This window comes from Talpa occidentalis, unplaced genomic scaffold (genome assembly GCF_014898055.3).
Source record: "Talpa occidentalis isolate TD23 unplaced genomic scaffold, MPIMG_talOcc4v2.1 talOcc4.2, whole genome shotgun sequence".
Classification (NCBI taxonomy): Eukaryota; Metazoa; Chordata; class Mammalia; order Eulipotyphla; family Talpidae; genus Talpa; species Talpa occidentalis.
In genome coordinates this window covers 43395143-43417246 of record NW_023602073.1, presented here as the reverse complement: position 1 = coordinate 43417246, position 22104 = coordinate 43395143, and the positions used below count along the sequence as shown (strand labels likewise).

The following is a 22104-nucleotide window of genomic DNA, read 5'->3' as shown; positions in this document are numbered from 1 at the left end:
TATGCCCCCCACAGAATCAGTGGTCACTGATGTCAGAATGATGGTTTTGGTATTGAAAGTCTGTCTCCTTGAAATACACGCTCTTTACAGCAGGAGCCTTGTCTCCTGGTCACCCCTTGTTTCCCCAGCACCCAGCACAGACCCAGTAATGCGCGGCTGCTCAGTCAAAATGGTGCAATGAATGAATATAAGTCATCTATGCTTTGGAAAAGCCATTTGACAACACGCGTGACAAGATCTTTACAAGTTCAAGCAATGTTCAAAATGTTCTAGTAATTTCTATTCAAGGAATATATTATTTTAAACAAGATATAGAAGGATACTTAGACAAAAGGATGTTAATTACTCATTAATTATAATGATAAAAAATATACAGAGGAACAGTTATATGCCTATTAAAAAATAAAATACAGCTGGTAAAACTGCATTTAAGAAGTGGATCTTCCATGGATCCAGCGATTCCGTTCCTAGGAATCTTCTCAGAGGACACAGAAACACTAAATCAAAAGGAAACCTGCACCCCTAAGTTTAGTGTGCACTATTTCCAATAGCTAAGATATGGAAACAACCCAAATGTCCCAAAACAATGAATGGATTGGGAGAATGTAGTCTATAAACACAACAGAATACTACTCAGTGATCAAAAAAGGTAAACTCATGCCATTTACAGCAACATGGATGGAGTTGGAAGGGATCATGCTCAATGAAATAAGGCAGAAGGCAAATATATGCCACTAACATGTGGCATATAGAGATACTGTCAGGAAAATGGTCAAGAAAAAGACAAAACTAGCAAGCTGACCTTAGATCTGAGGCTGCAGCAGGGAAGTGGAGGGAGAAGGGATCAAAACAGGAGAGGGATGTGCACAGGGGACTGTGTGATGGATCAGGGGGCTGCTGTGGGAGAACCACAGGGACTAGACCTGAGGGGAGAAATCAAATACTATAGAAAAGTTAACAAAGATGTAAGAAAATAAATAAATGCATTTATAAAATAAAATAAAATGTTATAGGCCTCCCTGGTGGTGCAAGGGATTAAGATGCAACCTATGAAGCAATCCACAACCACTGCAGCAATGGTTAGCTTCTTGGCCAGGGAGCTACCCACATGGTACAGCAGACCTCTCCTGACTCTCCCACTGATGACCTCAGCAGTGTATTTCAGTCTGCTCTGTCTCTAGTGAATCCTCTCACCCCCCACACCTCTGGTCTGTACCCCCAGTTCTTGTATGCATAAATAAATATCTTTAAAATATATAAATAGAATGAGTCTTCAAAAAAAAAAAAAGGGTTTAAGAAGAGGTGGGAAGAGGTGGCGCAGCGGTTGAGCACTGGGCTGCAAAGCTGCCCACAGCCTCCACAGCGCCAGTTCGGTCCCTGGCCGCTGGCTAGGGTCCCACATGGTGCGCAGACCTCTCCTTCCGCCCGCTGCTCCCCTCAGCAGTGTATTTCGTCAGTCTGCCTGTTCTGCTCCCCGCTCTGGCTCTGGTGAATTCTCTCACCCTCCCATGCTTCTGACTGTACCCAGTGCTTGTATAAATAAATAAATCTTTAAAAAGAAAAGAAAAGATAGCATCATTTAAAAAAAAAAAGAGGTGGGAATATTCCATATGGTTGTTTATTGCTAATCATATATTTTCTTATTTATTTATTTATTTATTTATTTATACAAGCACTGGGTATAGTCAGAAGCGTGGGAGGGTGAGAGAATTCACCAGAGTTCAGAGCGGAGAGCAGAGCAGGCAGACTGATGAAGTACACCACTGAGGGGAGCAGTGGGTGTGGCAGGAGAGGTCTTCACGCCATGCGGGACCCTCGCCAGCAGCCGGGGATAGAACCGGCGCTGCAGGGGCTGCGGGCAGCTTCGCAGCCCAGTGCTCAACCGCTGCGCCACCAAGGGAGGCCCTAATCATATATTTTCAAAAGAGGATTCAAAGGAGTTCACAGTGTATCCTCGGCTGTGTAGACCACACAGACTTACGGCCATAGAACACACCGACGGGATGAGGGCTACGAAGCACAGCTGCAGGGGCCCCATCACATGGGCAAGAGCCTCTGAACCCATCACAGGGTTCCCCCACGGTTGCCCAGGTTGGAGACAACAGGTGGTTTTTTGCCTGTGACAGAGGGACACCCTGGGACCCCAAACTTAAACCCTCTAAAGTGTTCAGCCACCCATGCTCAAAGGCAAAATAGACTTTTAATGTAAAAGAACTTTAACAGGAGTAGTGTCATAGACAGGGGAGAAAGGAGAAGAGTTTCCTAATAAAACACCCCAAATGATCACTCCTCTCAAGGGTAAATGCTCCAACTGAGTCAGACCAAACTGGGGGTGCCGAAGCCTGAAATCTTGCCACAACTTCTGCAAGGAAGCCAAGCCATAGGGTCCTAAAGCAGGCCCCATCTAGTTGAGACAAAAGGAGCTGCCACATGAGATCAGGGCTACCAGTGTCCTCCCCACATGTCTCTCACTCACGTGTCATTTCCACCTTTAGCAGGACAAGAGCAGTCCCTTCTTCCTCGTCTTCCTCCTAACTCACCTGCCTGCCCTGCAATAGAGCCTCACCTGCGGGCTCAGCTCCCCCCCCACCCCCCCACCCCGGTTCCAGTGGCCAGTCCAAGGCTGCTGCACATGTCCGGGCAGGGAACATGGTGCCTCCACCTTTATGGAGATGCCGCTGCTACAGGCTCCAGCTTTCTGCTTCTATACAGTTTTTTAACTGTCTGAGATTGAGCAGGTTTCACCCTCCTCCTAAGGGAAGAAATTAATTATTTTTAAAAAGATTTATGTATTTGGGCCTCCCCGGTGGCGCAGCGGTTGAGCGCTGGGTTGAGAAGCTGCCCACAGCCTCTGCAGCACCGGTTTAATCCCCGGCTGTCAGGCAAGGGTCCCACATGGCGCGCAGACCTCTCCTGCCGCCCGCTGCTCCCCTCAGCAGTGTACTTCGGTCCTTCTGCCTGCTCTGCTCCCCGCTCTGGCTCTGGTGAATTCTCTCACCCTCAGCGCTTCTGACTGTACCCAGTGCTTATATAAAATAAATAAATAAATCGTTAAAAAAATATTTATGTATTTATGCATACAAGAACTGGGGTGTAGGCCAGAGGTGCTGATGGGTGAGAAGATTCACAGAGACACAGAGGGGAACAAACAGGCAGACTGACTGAAATACACTGATGACGGGAGCAGAGGGCAAGACAGGAGAGGTCTGCTGCGCCACATGGGCCAGCTCCCTGGCCAGGGATCGAACTCGTGCCACAGGGGCTAGTGATAGTTAAATAGCACGGTGTCTAACCCTTGCACTGTCAGGGAGTCCCAGAAAGGAATTATTCGTAATCATCCTTGTTGTAGGAGTCAGCTGAGCAATCAAGGCAACACTAAGAAAACCATCCACTTATAGATTACTGATTTTCATCTAATTGTGAACCCACCACCCCTGAGAGAGTGGGGTGCATTCATTCAGTTTCACACCCTGAGAGGCAGTCCCTGAGATTCTGAGTGCCTGCCCTGGATTCTCTAATAATGTTCACATTATTAGCCTTGACACTTAAAGGACACTCAACCTCTGGGAAGCCGCCCCATACCAGGATAAAAGTCACACCCCCTTTATTTTTACCCCCCCACAAATCTCCATAGCAGCCACCAGAGCCTCTCATGTTGGATCACAGGGCCGCCACACCCAACACAGCAGGGGGCCGATGTGACCCCTGTGGGTGACAACCAGGTGGGTCAGTGAGCCCTAAGAATGGCCCTGGCATTCCTGAGCTACCTGTAGTACTGTCTGGGGTGGCTCTGTTCACTACATTTAGCAAACACTGTCACACGTGCCAAGTATCAAACCTGGTGGTGACCACATCAAGTTTACTGTTGTTGCTTTTTTTCTAGTAGATCAGTTTTTTTTTTCTTTCTAGTAGATCAACTTCTAGTGAAATGTGTGAAGGAAATCCAAGGGATTGAGCAAAATGAATAAGAGGAGAGAGCAGCCTGGCGTGTGGGGAAGCTGCTGAGAGGTGGAGAGAGATGACACAGACGTTTCCGCCTCAGGTGATGACACAGAGCATGTTAGTGGCCTTGACCGGGACAGACTGACAGCTCTTGTCAGAATGTTTGTCATACGTTTATCTGACAATGGATTTCTATCCAGAGTATACACACAACTTCCATGACTTTTTAATAACAAGACAAGTATCAAACAGCAAAAAATAGAAAAAGATTTAAATAGGCGTTTTTACAACAGAAGATCCATAAATGGTCAATGTGTATATGAAAAAATTCTCAACATCAATAGTCATGGGGAGAGGGGTCAATGCAGTGTAGAACCACATGGAGAAGTCACTGCGCACCCATTAGAATGGCTAAAAGTGAAAAGATGAGTAACAATCAAAGTTGGCGAGGGTGCGGAACAATATGAATTCTCATCCATTGCCCTAAGGCATATGAAACACCCACTTTGGGACAGAGCTTTACATCTTTTCATAAAGTTATTAAACATGAACTCTAGGACCAGCATATACATTCATAGGTGTTACTCAAAAGAAATGGAGATCTCGAGCCTCCCTGGTGGCCTAGGGGTTAAGCACAGCACTATGAAGCTATACACAGCCACTGCAGCAGTTCGATCCCCAGCCCAGGAGCTGACTCACATGACACAGCAGACCTCTCCTGTCTCACCCGCTGCTCCCCTCAGCAGTGTGTTTCGTCAGTCTGTCTGTTCTGTTCCCCGCTCTGTCTCTGATAAATCCTCTCACCTCTGGCCTGTACTCCAGTTCTTGTATGCATAAATCTTTAAATATATATATATATATATAATTTATTGATAAAATATAAAACAGAGCAATGACATGATGATCATTAAAGTCAGAACATATTTGTCTTTGAGGGAGGGAATAAGTTAGGACTGAAATGGGACAAATGCTGACAAACGTGTCTCAGGGGGCTAAAGATGTTTGCCTTTTAGGAAGGGCCACCTTTTTAGACAGTTGATCTTTTATAGTACCTTTTAAGATTTAAACAAAGAGCCTATGTGAAAAAATAATAAATGTCTAATTTACACAGAACCTGCTACCATCTTGTCAGGCATCTGGGTACATGGAGGAACTGGGAGCCCAAGGACCCCCTCGGGGGACAGCACCCCTGGGTGAGCCTATAGCTCACAACAGCTGAGGCCATGTCCACGGTCCAGTCCTTGGCTGGTCCTGACCAGCACACACCTGAAGAGCAGCCTCCTTCCCTCTCCGCCCCCAACCCAGCAGACAGTCGGCTTCTCCTTCAGGGTGAGGAGCAGAAGCTCCCTGTCCGCAGGCCCATGAGGGCCCAAGTCTCTCTAAACATGGGGAGGGAGGCTTAGCTCTCCCCTGAGCACGGTGACAGGGATCTCCCCAGAGGTGTGGGTGACACCCTCCATCCATAGTACCACCCCAGGCTTTTGTGCTCTGTGAGAAGGTGGACTCACCATAGGGAAGGTGGCTGCTCTGTGGGAAGGTGGACTCAGGCTGGGGAGCAGTGAAGAACATCTCAGGCCCAAGAAAGGACAGGCTGAGCTCAGGTCCTGCTCCACCTGGGCACAGCAAGACCGTGGCCACAAGGGGGCGATATTGAGCTGTTCCTCCTCCCAGATGGTGCCTGGACTGAGCAATTACATGAGGGGAGGATGTTGTCCCTGAGCCTGGAATGCCAAGTCAAAACTCTCCTGCCCAGCCCACTGGGTTCTCATCTGTGTCTTTAGCTCACTGGGCAAAAAACTCAGTGAGCTTTCTACTCTCTCTTATACTGCCAGTAAAATGTAACACACATGACATTTCATTAAATAAGATATAAAGATAAAATAATAACCAGTAATCAGCAAAGGCTTATAATGGGGTCACACCATCTAGTTTCCTCCGCCAAGCGGGGACACAGCGGAGCCACCAGCTCTCCTGGCTCCCGGAGTCACCTGCACGCGCGCTGGGCGGAGAAGGGACCAGAGAGACTATGGCGATGGTGCGAAATTGGTCCTTATCAGTTGTATGGCGTTTCTCCGAATCTGTGGAATATCTCTGCGTTTGGTTCTTGTCTCTTGTGCTGTACAGAAGTTTTTTATTTTGATGTCGGACCAGCTGTGCAGCTTTTCCTTTATTTTCTTTGTATCTGGGATGAGTCCTCAAACAAGTTCTGAGATGTATGTCATGGAGGGTTGGTCTGATGTTTTCTCATCTGTATTTAAGGATTTCTGTTCTTTTCCCTACACTGAAGTTCTGCTCCTCCTCCAAATGCCAATTATCTCAGCACAACTACAAAAACAAGACTGAATGGCTACTGTGATCCTCTACCACACCAAAAAACTGTCAGCACCCTTGAAGTGAGACTTCCAACACTGAAAATGCTTTCTTTCCCCCCACCCCTTTCTCTCTCTCCTACTCTCCCTTTCCCCCCCTCCCTAAAGGTAGAGAAGACAGAAAGCAATGCCTTTCTTCAAAGGGAAGATTCCTGGCTTATAGTTAGTCACTCAGTCAAACTATCCATCAAGCCCTTGATTGATACAAGCACGTGATTACACCCTAGGATATGCGGGAGATGTTCCTGAAACATTTGCTCCTAAAAAACTACTGAAGTATTATTTCCACCAAAGTGAGGAAGGGTATAAAAATAGAGACAGACACCCCACTGCGTGCACTGCAGCAATTTTCCAAAAGCAAAGGTACAGAAGCCACACGCTCTCTGTTTACGGAGAGATACCTGCATCATTCAAACATTCTCTATGCATGTGATGGGGTACTATTCAGCTTTAAAAAGGAAATCCTTTCCTTTGCTATCACATGGGTGAAAGAGCACATTATGCTCAGGAAAGTAAGACGGACAGAGAGGCCAGCACTGCATGACTCCACCCTGTGAAGTGTGCCATAAGCAAAGTCACAGAAGCAGGAAAGAGGATGGTAGTTAGAAAACATAGGTACTGATGCATCCCCAAAAGCAAGAGAAACAAAAGGGAATATAAACAATGGCACTAGGTCAAACCAGAAAGCTCCTGCACGGAGAAAGAACTATTAAAATGAAAAGACAGTTGGGGCCTCCCTGGTGGTGCAAGGGGTTAAGCACAGCGCTGTGAAGCTATCCCAGCCTCTGCAGCACAGAGTTCGATCCCCAGCCAGCCAGGGAGCAACCCACATGGTGCAGCAGACCTCTCCTGCCTCGCCCGCTGCTCCCCTCAGCAGTGTATTTCAGTCAGTCTGCCGTTCTATTCCCCACTCTGTTTCTGGTGAGTCCTTTCACACACACACACCCCCAACCACACTTCCGGCCTGTACCCCAGTTCTTATACACATAAATAAATAAATCTTTTTAAAAAATGAAGACAGGGCCTCCCTGCTGGAGCAGGGGCTAAAAAATCTCAGTGCTATCAAGCTGTCTCCTGTCCCTGGGGCATGTGTTTGAGCTGCTGCCAGGGAGCTGCCAGGGAGGTGACCCACATGGCGAGGCAGACCTCTCCTGACTCTCCCGCTGCTCCTATCAGGAGTGTATCTCAGTAGATCCACCTATTGTGTCTATCATGAGTTATCTCACTCCCCACACATCTGGCCTACACCCCAGTTTTTGTATGCATACATAAATAAAAACAAACCTTAAAAATATAATAAAATAATATAAAATGGAAAGACAGCTGACTGAATGGAGAAGAAATTTGCAAACCGCATATAAGAAAAGCACTAACAGCCAAAATAAACAGTTTATAGACCAGAACAATAGACAACCCAATAAAAAGTGGACAGAGGTGCTCACTCTGCAACACATATTAAAAACAGGGATAATAAAAATGGTCAGGGGCCTCCCTGGTGGCGCAGCGGTTGAGTGCTGGGCTGCGAAGCTGCCCGCAGCCTCTGCAGCGCCGGTTCGTTCCCTGGCTGCCAGCGAGGGTCCCACATGGCGCGCAGACCTCTCCTGCCACCCGCTGCTCCCCTCAGCAGTGTGCTTTGGTCCTTCTGCCTGCTCTGCTCCCCGCTCTGGCTCCGGTGAATTCTCTCACCCTCCCGCGCTTCTCACTGTACCCAGTGCTTGTATAAATAAATAAATAAATATTTAAAAAAATATAAAAAATAAAAAAATAAAAAATGGTCAGAGGCCCGCTCTCCTCCCAACACTGCTCACCTGTGACTCTGCAGTTCTTTCTTTTCACACACCTGTCCCATTCAGGGGCAGCTCTCCTGAGCACTCCTGTCTGTGCAAGTGTCCTCTCCTTCAACTTTTCTTTCGTTTTTTTAAGGAAATTTAATCTTATTTATTTATGCATACAAGAACTGGGGTGTAAATCAGAAGTGCAGGGGTGAGAGGATTCACCAGAGACAGAGTGGGGAACAGAACAGGCAGATGCCTTGAAATACACTGCTGAGGCGAACAGTGGGCGAGACAGGAGAGGTCTGCTGCGCCATGTGCGTAGCTCCCTGGCCTGGGGATTGAACTCATGCGGCAATAGCTGGCTGAGTGGCTGGCAATAGCTTGATAGCGCTGAGAATAAACCCCTGCGCAACCAGGTAGGTCCCTCCAAATTTCCTTATATAAGAAACTGGCCCTTTTGGATATAAAAAAATGTACAAAATTGCTGTCCCTCACTGTTGAAATGGCTACTATGGCAATTTTATCTTATGTATTTTTTTTACAATAAAAATTTTTCACTTTATTAACCCCATTAATTACTTAATTAACATTAATTAACTTAAAGTATATTAGTAAGAGCTTAGCATTTCTTAGGAGAGAGAAACATGTAGGGTATAGAAAACTGAAGACGGGGCCTCCCTGGTGGCGCAAGGGGTTAAGACACAACCTATGAAGCTGTCCGCAGCTACTGCAGCTTGAGTTTGATCCCCGCCAGGGAGACACCCACATGGCGCAGCAGACCTCTCCTGACCCGCCTGCTGCTCACATTTGGAGTGTATTTCAGTGGATTTGCCTGTTCTGTTCCCCATTCTGTCTTTGATGAATCCTCTCACCCCCCGCACTTCTGGCCTGTACCCCTATTCTTGTATGCATAAATAAATAAATCTAAAAAGAAACCTAGAATGCACAACGGTGTGAATGACATCTACCCTGAGTAACAGCATAAAATATGTTGACACACACAAATCTGAATAGATGTATCAATGAATTCTCTTTTCCAATATCTTTGCTGTGAACCTAGGTAAGGAGAACAGGACCAAATCCTCCTCTTCCTTCCAGGCAGGTCTTGCTGCCCACTGGGCGCCCCTTAAATGTTAGCTTTGTGGGTGGTGTCCCCCAACCCAGTGCTCTCATCATCAGTGTTTAACCTGGTAGGATCAGTGATTCCTGACCAAGAAGAGCGCCAACAGTCTGTGTGTCCCCTGAAGTGAGGAACCGCTAAGGCTTAGGTGGGAAATCCCTCACCTCCCCATCTGTCTTGCAGAAACCTCACAGGACTAGGGGGGAGATGCTGGGGCTGCGTGTGCTCATCCACATCCGTGTTGACTTCTCTCTTCAACTCAGTCCTCACACGCCCAGAAGCCACTTCACCCCAGAAGCAGACTGGCCCCTGTTCTCCACGGTGAGGATGGCATAGGGCAGTGGGTCACCCCAAGAACCTCCAAACCTGCCTGCTAAGTGCATTCTGCCTTCCACCTTATCAACACAAAACATGATCAGTACATGAGACCTGCCATGCAGAGGAACTTTAACACAATTAGTGTGTATAGAGAGAAAGGAAAGAATGCTTTCCCAATCAAACACCCAATATTACCCATGCCCTCGTGGCCCAAAGCAGGACTGCTGAAGCCCAAAATCCTGCCACATCTAAGATCCCTTCTGGTGTGGAATCATAGGAAAGGGCCAGAAGCGGCCAGGCAAGACTGCAAGGAAAGGCCAAAAACCAAAACCCACATTAATATAAAGGCTGCCATCGTCAGTCTCCCTGCGGTCTCTCACCCACATTTCTGTCCCAGGTGTCTCCTTCCATGTCCCCCATCCCTGATACAAGCCAAGGCCAAGAAGCAAGTACAGTTTCTTCACGTGTCTTCACCCAAACCCCCTCATGTTCCCCTTCCTGCCTTCTCCAGGTCTTCTCTAGCTTCTCCTCCCTGCTCAACCCCACCCTTCCTTCCCGGGGGGCACAGACCCAGGGGATTACCCTGTCACAAGATCACCCCAATGCAGTGTCCCTGTCTTTTCCCGAGATCAGCTCTGCTCCATCACGTGAGCTCCCACCATCAGGGCAGAGTCCCCCCAGGCTCAGGCCCTGAGCACTGGCCCCAGATGCCCCATTCCAGCCTCTCCAGCTTCTCCTTTGTGCTGAAGTCTGTCAGTGAGTCTGGCAGTACTGGGAGCTGGGGAGCAGGAGCTGGGAATTTTTTAGCGCTGTATGTACCTCTCCCTCTCCCCACAACCTCATACTATCCCTTCCCAGCCACATGAAATAATACACACACCAGATATATATGTTTAGTTATAAAACTCTGTAATATTGCACAAATAATTCAAGCATATGGGTATGTACACAAATACACATACATACATAGACGAAAAACTGGAAGCACCAAGAGTAAGATTGCTGGTAGAGGGGCGCAGGCAGTGAGTCCAGGCCCAATGTGCTGATGCTAAGCATCCCCAGTTGAGTTCCTGGACTCAGGGGCTGACAACAGAGGCTGACAGCCCTGTGCCCTGGTCCAGTGAAGGGCTGTTGGCGCCACCTGGTGTTGGCTTGAGTCTTGCACAATATCAGGGCCTGAGGAAAGAGACACCAGTAAATGCTCAGCTGGTTGCAGATTACTGCTTTCTGTGCCCTCAGGAATTCCCCCTAAATTGCTCTGGAGTCACATTCCGCCTGTCTCTGAGGGAAGATAACCCCCACTTTTTCTCCCTCTCACTCCACTTTACAACTTGCTGGTCTCTCCCACCCTCCACTCCACCACATCATCACCTGTCCCTGCCCCCAGCACCACCCCTGGTGAGAACTTCAAAGGGCCAGACTGAAGGACAAGATCCAGAAGCAGAAACCCAATGCCCCCTCTCCAGCCCTGGCCTTCTTCCTACTCAGTGCCAAGGTCCTTGAGAGAGAGGTCAGACCCCATCCTCCAGGCCTGGGGATGCTCACACAAAGGGGCTTCTCCCCTCAGCTCCCAGCCTCCTCTCCTCACAGCCACCTGCACCCCAGGGCCACTGCCTGCCCCCTCCCCACACCACTCCCCCGCAGCTCAGCCTGCTCCTGCCCTAGCCTTGACCAGCAGCTCCTAACTGCATGGCCATCAGGATCTCAGGTGACATGCTCTGTGCCTGATGGGCCCTGGAGCACCCCTTGCTCACTCAGGCCAGCCCTGCCAGGGCCCTTACACCCCCCAGGCTCTCAGGCTGCACTTGGCCCTGGTGTCTGGGTGCTCCACCCCAAGCTGCTACCTGGCTGAGGCTCCCAGGCCCTCCCTCCTGTCCAGGCACTGGTTCCCAGCCTTAGGGGGTCTGCTTCTCAGTGCAGTGAGGGAACCCAGGAGACCCCCTAGCCTGAGGCTAGGTCTGTCCTCTGACCCTGGACTGTCAAGTGTCACCATCCCCCACCTCCCATCTGGAACCCTCTTAAGAGGGAGCTCCTGAAAGAACTCCTGTTCACATTATATGCATCACTGGCATGGAAGAAAATCCAGTAAGGTTAACCAACTACAGTCATAAGCATCTGCTTTGAACTTTAAAGTTTAAAGTAGGAAATTTAGAAATTAGCTCATGACTTTCACATTCTCTTCTCATCCAAGTTTCAATGACAAAAGAAGCAACATTCTGGGCCTCCCTGGTGGCACAGGGGTTAAAGACAGTGCTATCAAGCTATCCCCAGCCACTGCAGCACAAGTTAGATCCCTCATCAGCCGGGGAGAAACCCATAAGGAGCAGCAGACCCCTCCTGACTCGCCCGCTGCTCCCCTCAGCAGTGTATCTCAGTAGATCTGTCCTGTCTGTTCTGCTCCCCTCGCTCTCTGGTGAATCCTCTCCCTCCCGGTCCCCCACCCCGCCCCCCACCCACTCACCTCAGGCTTATACCCCAGTTCTTGTATGCATAAATAAATAAATCTTTTAAAAAAAAAAAAACAACATTCTGACCCAAGGGGAGGGGGTGTCAGGCAGATGAGCAGGAGACCCCCAGACCTGCCAATCTGAGCCCTGGCTATGAAATGGGGGGTGGGCACAGACAGGAAGGGACTAAAGGAGTCACCTCTCCTCCCAACTTCTCCCCAGTGTATAGCCCTCCACTAGGTCACAGATGCTTTTACTGCTTGTTCCCCCAGTCCAGGATCATGCAGGTCCACCCTCAACATGCCCATGGTTCCCCATACGTGCCCCACACCCCAGCCCTGGGGAGCCTGAGAGCAGGGATAAGCCTGAGAGCAGGGATAAGCCAACCCCTGCCCCCAGGAGGGAGGCCCCAGCTGTACACTCAGGGCCATGGCTCTGGGCAGGGCTAAGGGCGCAGGTGTGGCCCTCAAACCATTCACAAGGACCCTACTTCCAGCTCCTGTTACAGAGGCCAGTCATCCCTCTCCTAGCTACAGAGTGGGAGACATGAGACCCTGGTCACAGGCAGAAGAGCCCCTCCCTCACCACCCAAAATCCCTGTATCTCACCTGCATGCTCCCCAGCTGATGTCTTCCTAAGCCCAAAATTATAAAGAAGGACAGCAGCGACAAGGACAGTGACAGCGGCAGCTGCAGCGATACCCCAGGACACAGCTGGCCATGGACGCTGATGCACCGGCTCCTTTCCTAGAAAAGGTCTTATTTTATCCTGGGCACCCAGAGCCACAGGCCTGCTGTCCGCCCCCATCCTGATCCCCAACTCTACAGGGTTGGATCCCTGAAGGATCACCCCAGGCTCACCATAGGTCATGAAGTGATTCCCGCTGTGTTCCATGGAGTAGGTGAACCTTTGCTCCTCTCCTTGGGGAACCTTTGGGGCCACCCTGGCACAATAGGTCCCGTTCTCATAAGACAATACAGCCCCAGTCAGCTGGGCATTCAGGCTCATGGGCGCATCGTCCTGAGGCCAGACCAGTGAGATATTCCAGAGAGAGAAGCCGGGTGCCCAGCACAACCCGCTGGCAACGCCATCCGAGGCCTGGCTGCAGATACCATTCATGGCTGGGGTACCGGGAAGAAAGCACAGAGTCAGTGAAACACAAGGCCAAGCCCTGCTCCCCAGTGAGGGAAACGGAGACCAGGGCTGTTCCTGCCCACCTCGATCACTGACCCCAGGCCTTCCCCAGGTGGTTCTGCACCCTGGGGTCCAGCTCCTCAGGATGGTGGGAGGATGGCCCAGGACACGCAAGCTGAAGCTGAGGAGGGGAAGGTGAGGGGTGGGCTCCTGCACGAGGGGACCAGGAGGGACTGACAGGCAGGCTAGGAGCCAGCAGGCTGAAGTCCAGCCTGAGGGCGTCCCCGCCTTCCTGATCCCTGCACTCCTGCTCAGTGCTCTGTAGCTCCCCTGGACTCCGCACCCTCCCCTCCTTGTGTCTTCACCTAGGGGCTTTAACAGCGCAGGCACCTCTGCGGAGACCACGCCCAGACATCCCATAGAACTGCAGGGTCCCCTTGGGCAGAGCCGGAGACAGGCTGTAGGACAACAGGGTGCCCAGGGTCTTACCATTTCTCTTAGTGATGTTCATCCACTCTTCCTGATATCTCCTCAGTTTCTGACAAACGTCATTACGCACATTGGCCCAGGCAATATTGTTTATGATGTTTCTTGTGCCCCAGGAGTTCTTGACTTCCATAGCCAAGGGCTGAAATGAGGACTGGGGTGCTTCCCATTCATGGGTCGTCTCGTTATAGAAGAGGAAGGGCTCCCCATCATAGATGAAACGCCAGAAGAGCCTGGTGGTGGTGGTTTCTTCCTGGATCTCACAGTCCTGAATCTCCTGGAGGGAATGGGAGCCTACCCCAAAAACACCCAGTGGTGACTCCCCCAGTCCCTGTGCTCTTCTGCACACAAACCATCCCCGCCCCACTCTCCTCTTCGTCTCCCTGTGGTGGATGAACAGAATTTCACCTCTGTGCTGATATCCACACACCCCCATTCTCACACTACTCTGGGAAAATCCAGTGGAAAAAGACCCCACTGGCTACCCTAACTTTCCTGGGAAAGGCCCCCACATGTTTGCCCCTCTCACCTCCTTTCTGTCTCAGCTTTCCCCTGATATCTGCCAGCTTCATCTGCAGGTCCTTTCTGTCCTCTGCAAAGCCACTGGTCACTATGGCCCCCAGGACCAATTGTGCCAGCAGGCCTTGGGGCTTCGGTCTGCCGTTCTTATTGTCATCACACAGGATGAGCCGATGGTACAAATATTTCTTGGCAACAAATCTCGAGGGCAGGGAGGCATCCTGGGTCTCCGTGAGCTCATACTGAAGCCTGTGGGGTCCTGGGGGGAGAAATCCTCAGTGAGGCAGGTAGGAGCTACATGAGCATCAGAGTCACCCGAGGCTGCGCGTCCTGAGCCCTGGAGGCCTGGGGGCTGCAGACAGGGCTGTGTGCGTAGGGACAGGAGGAGGATTCGCAGTACAGGACACCAGGCAAGGAGAAGGAAGGAGAGGGCCAAGGGAGAGATAGAACCAGGGTGGGAGAGCACAAGGAAAGGGTGATGAGTTACTGGGACTGCACCTGAGAGGGGAAATCATCACTGTACAAAAGTTAACAACCGGGCCTCCCCAGTGGCGCAGCGGTTGAGCGCCGGGTTGCGAAGCTGCCCGCAGCCTCTGCAGCGCTGGTTCGATCCCCGGCTGCTCCCCGGCCACCGGAGGAGGGTCCCACATGGCGCGCAGACCTCTCCTGCCGCCTGCTGCTCCCCTCAGCAGTGTACTTGGGTCCTTCTGCCTGCTCTGCTCCCCGCTCTGGCTCTGGTGAATTCTCTCACCCTCCCGCGCTTCTGACTGTACCCAGTGCTTGTATAAATAATCTTAAAAAAAATGCATTTAAAAAAAAAGTTAACAACCATGTAAGAAAATAAATCTAAGAAAAGGAAAAAAGGAGAGGGGTAAGGGTGGAAAATGGATGGAGAGGGGAAACATGGACTCAGAGGCCAAGAAAGGGGCACCAGCTCCTTATGACCACTGGGGGGTCTTGTCAGAGAGAAGGGAGGGAACATGAGGGTAGGGGTCAGGGGTCAAAGGTCAGAGCAGCTGTGGTGTGAGGTGGGGAGGGCGACATGAGCCAGGCCGGGCTATGGTTCTTCAAGATCAGGTTGGGGCCAGGGGAGGCTGGGTGCTGAGAGAGAGGGACAAGCAGTTTAGGGTAGTCCGGACCCCTGGGGAAGTGAAGGTATGGCCTGGGCCCCAATGGGGAGACCCTGTGGCAAGGTCTATGAACCTGCCCGGAACCCGGGGAGTGGCAGGTGCAGGGACTGGTAGTCAGCCCTTGGGCCCAAGGAGACTTTACATTTGGGAGGGGGGAGCAGAACTTCAATGCCCAGCAGGTGGCCAGGGCACAGGAGGGGAGAGCTGCAGTGTGGGGTGATGCAGGTGGCCATGAGGCCCCCTCCACAGATGGGGGCTGCGTCCATCAGGTGGCAGGATGGGAGAAGACCCTCAGCAGGGAAAGACTGCCACAGGGTGGCAGATCTGTGGTGTGAGGAGTGAGAGCCCACTGGGGTCAAGGAACCCAAGAGGATGAAGGCCAAAGAGGAGCCGCATCAAGAGCAGCTCTCAGGTGTGGGAAGGGCAGGAGGCTGGAAGAGAAAGAGACAGCTGGGAGATTGGTGGTGAGGGCCAGGACTGGGGAGCAAGATGAGCAGTGCCTAAGTTGGGGGGAAAGGAGGTGCTGGGGGGGGCTGGGTTAGGATCCTGACCAGAGAGGAGGGTCTCCAGGTGAGGACAGGAGGGGTGGGGAAGGGCCCGGTGAGGGCCCAGGAGCAGGAGCTGCACTGGCTGGAGGTGGGAGCTGAGGACAGAGGACAGGGCAAGTCTGTGCACAGGGGCTGTGCCTGCGGTCAAGGCTATGATTAGGAGCTCCCAAGCTCCCCAGGATGAAGGGAGCAGGACTAGCATGGAGGGAGATACCCAAGGCCAAAGGCACCCAAGAAAGCAGGCCTTAGTAAAATGGGGGAGGTAGGATGCCTCAGGTGAAGGCTCAGGAGAGGAGGAAAATAGTGAGGAGGGGAAGAAGGGGAGTGTGGGCAATACAGAGTGGGGTCTTCTATGAAGGGGCGCAGCAGGGTAGGGGGCAGCCCGGGTGGGCAGCTGAGAAGTAGTGGCAGCAGAGAAGGGCAGGGTGGCAGGGAGGGGCGCAGCAGGTGAGACCCAAAAGGGGGAGGGAGAGAGCAATGGAGTAAGAGGGGTAGACAAGCCAGAGCAGGAAAGAGCTGAGAGACTGTTCAGGCAACCTGGGAGGGCGGGGCATGGCCCGGTGAGCAGACCACAACTTTACTGCTTAAATAAAGTCAATGCATCAAAAAGTATACACCAATGTATCAGGAGGGTGCAACCAGCCAAGTCCCCGCGACCTTCCTCCTAAGAACCCCCCAAAGGCCCCTCCTGAGAGGGTCCCCAAGACACCCAGGGGCCCCCTCCCAGACCCCAGAAAGGCCCACCCAGGCTCCTGCCCCCCAGGTCTAATGACCCCCACTCACCAGCACCCAGGGCTACGGCGGAGACAAGGGCAGCCACAAGCAGAAATGGCCACCGCGCCATCCCGGAGGCGCCGGCGACCGAAAAGTGCGCCTAACCCGGCGGCGCTGACAATCCCTGCTGCTCGAGAAGAGCGGCGCAACCCGCGCACCGCCCACCCGCGCTCCTCCGGCCGGGAGCCCACGGGACCGGAGGAAACACGCCCCGCGGCGGCGGCGGCGGAAGTGGAAGGTGGGGGCGGGGCCCACGAGGGCAGGACCACGGCCCGCCCACGACCAGCCCTCGGGCCGCCTCTCGTTTGTTTTCTCAACATTTACTGCCCCTCCCGCCCCTTCCACAGCTTCCTTAAGGAAAGGAAAAAAAAGGTGGGGGGAGGGAAGCAAATACGCGGACCCAGGGTCCGGGGCCTGTGCAGGGGAGAAAAAATGGACAAAGCTGCAAGAGCCTAAATTTAGGATCCCAAAGTCCCAGGAAGCGGCTCTGAGCAGCTGGGAGGGGCCCAGCCCCAGCAGCACCCGGATCACTGCCCCTGCTCCCTCCACAGAGCAAGGCCTCCCCCAGCTCCTGAGGAGACTCCAAGGAGCCTCTCCTGCTCCCCCCTCCTCTCCTTTTCTCCCCACACACCCTCCTGGCCTGCACCAGGGTCTCCCGCAAAGTCACCAGAGACCAGATATGCGGGAATATTTGCAGATCTCTGCCTCCTGGGCGTCTGGGAGCCACTTCCAAAGCTGAATCCCTCAGGCTCCAAATTCTCTAAGCGGCCAAAGCCCCACAGCCATTCTGATCTCCTCCTCCTCTCCCTCCCCCCTTCCAACTCCCTGGGCAGTGCCCACGTGCAGGTGGGTGTCAGAAGCCCTGGTCTAGTCCATGATCTGACCCTCCCTGCTCTTTCCTTAGTAACCATCTTTCATCACAGTGGTGTAAGCTAAGAGTGCAGGAGGTGGAGGGAAAGTGTTTTCTCCCCCATCCCCAAGGAGAGCGAAGGGATTAAGGGGAGACCTCAAGGTGGAGGGAGGGGGCTTCATTGGTCCTCGTGGGCAGGAACCAGGGGCATTTCGAGGAGGTGGGAGGGGTCCCCTGGGAGTCTTGTAGACGCTCTCAAGAAAGGTGTGGTCTTTGGGGGGTTTTTGAACCCATCTTACCATCCTCAACCCCACTAATGAGACATGAACCACTCAGGATCAGGAACTCTGTTGTGTCACCTTTGTCTCCCTGCTGCGCTTTTTATTTTTAGCCTTGAACTCTGCCTGTCTCTACTGGCCTATAAAACCCTGTGTATGGAAAAGTCATGTTGCACAGTTTTAACAATTTCTTAGTTTTCAGAGTCATTTTATCATTACTTACTTGGACCACCATCATTTGCCCACCCCATGAGGGATGGCGTCTCAGGGATTCTTTTCATTGCCAAAGTCACAATAGGTAGAAAATGACCAGGGGCTGGAAGGCCAGGCTCTGTCACACAAGATAACCACATACTTTCTCACAAACACCCCACCCCATGCCTGTTCTTTCCAACTCAGAAAAGCAAATGTTTATCTGGGGTATGTGCTCTTTACCATTTCCGCATGATTTTCTGCCCAAGCTTTATAAAATCCCACAACCCATGTTACTTGGGGCTTAGTCCTTTCAGAAATAATCAGCTGACCCCTCAGTGTGACCAATAAATCTCTCTCTGCCCCCCACCTCTGAGTGCAGTCTGGCTTCTCTGGGAAACTGCCATAACAAGGACAGAGGCAGTGGAGAGAGACAGGGAGCTCAGCCCTGCTAACCTCCAAAGGTCACTCACGTCCACCCCCCTTTTCAGGACTTCCTAGGGAGGGCAGCCCCAGGAAACTCTCATTCAGCTCACAGCCAAACCCCAAAACTTCTAATAACTTAAAAATGAGACCTCCCTGGTGGCCTAGGGGTTAAGTCTCAGGGCTTTCAAGGGCCTGAGTTTGTTCCCCTCCCCCCCAGGGAGCTAGCCACATGGCAGCAGACCTCTCCAGTCTGGCCAGCTGCTCCCCTCAGTAGTTTATTTCACTTAGGGGGATCTGTTAGGGGGAATGGATGTTCTGAACTAATTCTAATTCCATAGAGGCTTTGTGGACTCCATCCCCACTCCAGACCAAAGCCATCAAGATACAAATTCCATCATCATCAAAGGGAAGGTTGCTGGGACCTGAGGGTGGAGTTAAGCAGTCAGGTTTGGTATAAAATCAGACGCGGACTTTGGGGCTCTGTCTTGGCCTCCTGGCTCTTGGCTCTTCCCAGCTCTCATGTGCCATTGGGATTCCAGGACAGCGGAACAGGTAGCACATTTAAGACTTTATCTACCTCTTTTCTCCCTGAGTTGTACATTTCCTCATTTCCCCTTCCCTTGTAAATAAACCTTTTACTAACCTTTTGTGTGTGCCTGCAGTGGAGCATTAGTAAGTCCCTTTTAAGTGCGCGGGTGAGGGCCCACAGTCAGGCAACCGGTTTTATGTCGGAGCTGCCCTGATCCACCACTTCTTCTGGTTCCCCACTCTGTCTATGGTCATCCTCTTAAGCTCCCGCACCTCTGACCTACACCCTAGTTCTTCTATGCAAAAATAAAAAGTGAAAAAATAGTACCTTAAAAATGATAATACCAATAATACTGTTAGGTTTGTGGCACAGTGTATGAGAGATGATTGATTCACTAAGGAAGCAAATCGTAGTCGTCCTGGGAGGGTGGGAGAGGCCCCAAGGGTCTAGGGCTCTGAATTTGGGGCGCCCCCCGGGTTCTAGCTGGGGTTCCCCTCCCCCGCGAGGCCTCAGAGGTTTTCTGTCCTACAAACGACTCCCCTCCCCCCACCTGCCTCCAGGCCCCTCTGGGCTGCCCTCCGGACGCCTTTTTCTCCTTCACTCACCTTTTGGGGCTCCTGGAGTCACAAGCTTGGGGGCTTTTTCTTTCCGAAGACCTCCACGCACCCGGGACGGATCCCGTTTTAGAAAACGAAAATCAACTGCGCAGGAAATCTAATGCACCCGGAGGCGGGTTTTGCAGAAGGGCGAGCGCAGAGTCACGATTGCAGTGAGGCCTGGAGATCGCCCCTCCCCAACAGCAGCAAAGAGAAACAAGTTATTTTTTTACACAAAAGCAGAGGGAGGCGCTTGGAGCCGGGCGGGGAGGGGCGCGCGGGCCTCGGGTGTCTGGTCCGCAAACCGCGGGGCTGTCCCTCCCGCAGTCGCGACACTGCGCAGCCCGGGCCGGGGTCCTGGGGCCTGGAGGAGGGTCCTGGGGGCGCCTCTTTCCGGCAGATTCCGGGGCCCGCACGAGGGAACGGTTCTCGCTGCCCACGTGCCCCCGAAAACCCTTCCCGGACCCCCGCCGCCCAGGCCGCCCCTGGAGGGGCTCCGCCGCCCGGAGGGACAGCGACGGGCAGATCCGGGGTCTCCTCCCTTCGGGGAGGAACGTGACGAGACCCGGTGTGGCCCCCCCGCCCCCCCCCCCGAGACTGGGCCTCGGGTGGGGGGGGGGCGGCGGCTCCTTCCCCCGGGCACAGCGGCGGGGCGAGGGCCTCCCTGGTGGCACAAGGGGTTAAGCACCGCACTATGAAGCAATCCGCAGCCACTGTAGCAGGAGTTCGATCCCCAGCCGGCAAGGGAGCAACCCACATGGCGCAACAGACCTCTCTCGTCGTGCCCGCTGCTCCCCTCAGCAGTGTATTTCAGTTGATCTGCCTGTTCTGCTCCCCACTCTGTCCCTACTGAATCCTCTCACCCCCCACACCTCTGGCCTGTACCCCAGCTCTTGTATGCATAAATAAATCTTAAACAAACGCCTGACTGTCCAGGTGCCTGACTGTCCAGGTGCGTGGTGGGCGCACCTGGCTCTCACGTGCAGGAGGGAGGGGGGGAGGGGAGGGGGTGCTGGGAGGGCAGGGGAGGGAGTATTGAGGAAAGGAGAAATGGGAGGAAAACTAAAAAGAAGTAAATGTTACTTATTCATAAATCTGTGGGTTTTTATTAGATATTTAATTCCCATCAACGAAACATTTAAATTTGTTTAGGTAAACAATACTTGATCAGATGCAATGTAATGTCTTTCTAACCTTTCCTTTCCCCCTGTCTACTGTTCTCACTTATGTACATTTCCAGGCCTCCTGCCTCGATCTTCTCAAAACACAGAAATAAACAGTTGCTATTGCTATCATACAGCCAAACATGAGCTCAAGTGAAAGGTAAAGAATCTTTACCCTTAAATGTCTACCTCTTAGGAACAAGAACAACATGGGCTGGGTTTTATTTTCACATAACCAAAGCACACATTTCAGAGCGGATATTTGAAAGCCAACTTTATTAGAGTACATTTTACATGAAATGTAAGGTAAAAGTACACGCGGGTTGAGTTTGAGCAATTAAACACATCCATGTCATCAATACCCCAATGAAGATGGTCAACATGATCACCCCCAAAATTAAAAAATTGCGCACCTATTACAAGCAATAAGACAGACATTACCATATTGCTATGAAAAGATGTGCTTGTTCTTTTAAGCTTTCCCAAGAGCTAAAGAACACTTGATATGCAGTTATAATGCCACTTACACCATATGTATTTTTTTTACACATTTATTTTTTTATTCAAGAAGAGCTAGGGTGTAGGCCAGAGGTGCTGGGAGTGAGAGGATTCACCAGAGACAGAATGGGGAGCAGAACAGGCAGATCTACTGAAGTACACTCCTGAGGGGAGCAGCAGGCAAGACAGGAGAGGTCTGCTGCGCCATGTGGGCTAGCTCTCTGGCCAGGCATAGAACTCATGCTACAATCACTCCCAACAGTCTCATAGTGCTGAGACTTAGCCCCTTGCACCACCAAGGAGGCTCACAATATGTATTTTATTTTATTTTTTTTAAAGGCTTTTTTTTTTTTAAGATTTATTTATTATTTATTTCTTTGTTTATACAAGCACTGGGTACAGTCAGAAGCGCAGGAGGGTGAGAGAATTCACCAGAGCCAGAGCGGGGAGCAGAGCAGGCAGAAGGACCGAAGTACACTGCTGAGGGGAGCACCGGGCGACAAGAGAGGTCTGTGTGCCACGTGGGACCCTCCTCCGGTGGCTGGGGAGCAGCTGGGGATCGAACCAGCACTGCAGAGGCTGTGGGCAGCTTCGCAACCCAGTGCTCAACCGCTGCGCCACCGGGGAGGCCCCACAATATGTATTTTACTTATTTTTTTTATAATAAATTATATTTTTATATTCCCCATACAATTGCAACCCCCTTATTTTGACCCCAATCCCTCCCCTCCTGCCCTCTACCCCCCATAGAGTGTCTCTGGTTCACAATATGTATTTTAAAGAAGAAAACTTGGAAGAATATTCACAGGGTTTTGACAGTGATATCTCCAGGGGGTGATAACTTGGTGACTTAACACTTTGTGTGAAATGTGTTATTTTATCTCTTAATGTAAATTTGGGTTTCATGGGGAGGGAGTGAGGGAGAGACAATTTTTGGTGGAAAATATGAAGCTAGTGCCCTGAACTCTGACAGGTGTTTAAAAACCAAAATGTTCACCTAAATTCAATAC

General features: G+C 51.6%; 1 protein-coding gene and 1 long non-coding RNA gene across 2 annotated transcripts; one reads left to right on the top strand and one right to left on the bottom strand.

Annotated features, from left to right (window-relative positions):
* Positions 1-10000: 10000 nt before the first annotated feature.
* LOC119252130 (MHC class I polypeptide-related sequence B-like) lies at positions 10001-16743 on the bottom strand. The gene is made up of 6 exons (XM_037519356.2): positions 16572-16743; positions 14121-14369; positions 13595-13885; positions 12832-13092; positions 12580-12717; positions 10001-10700 (listed from the first exon to the last, which is right to left on the bottom strand). The coding sequence occupies exons 1-6, from the start codon at positions 16630-16632 to the stop codon at positions 10573-10575; spliced, it is 1128 nt and encodes a 375-aa protein (XP_037375253.1). The 5' UTR covers positions 16633-16743; the 3' UTR covers positions 10001-10572.
* A 2017-nt stretch (positions 16744-18760) lies between these two features.
* LOC129146427 (uncharacterized) lies at positions 18761-21550 on the top strand. The gene is made up of 3 exons (XR_008553162.1): positions 18761-18860; positions 20674-20756; positions 21485-21550. It is a non-coding gene; the product is annotated as an uncharacterized LOC129146427 (long non-coding RNA).
* The last annotated feature ends 554 nt before the right edge of the window (positions 21551-22104 follow it).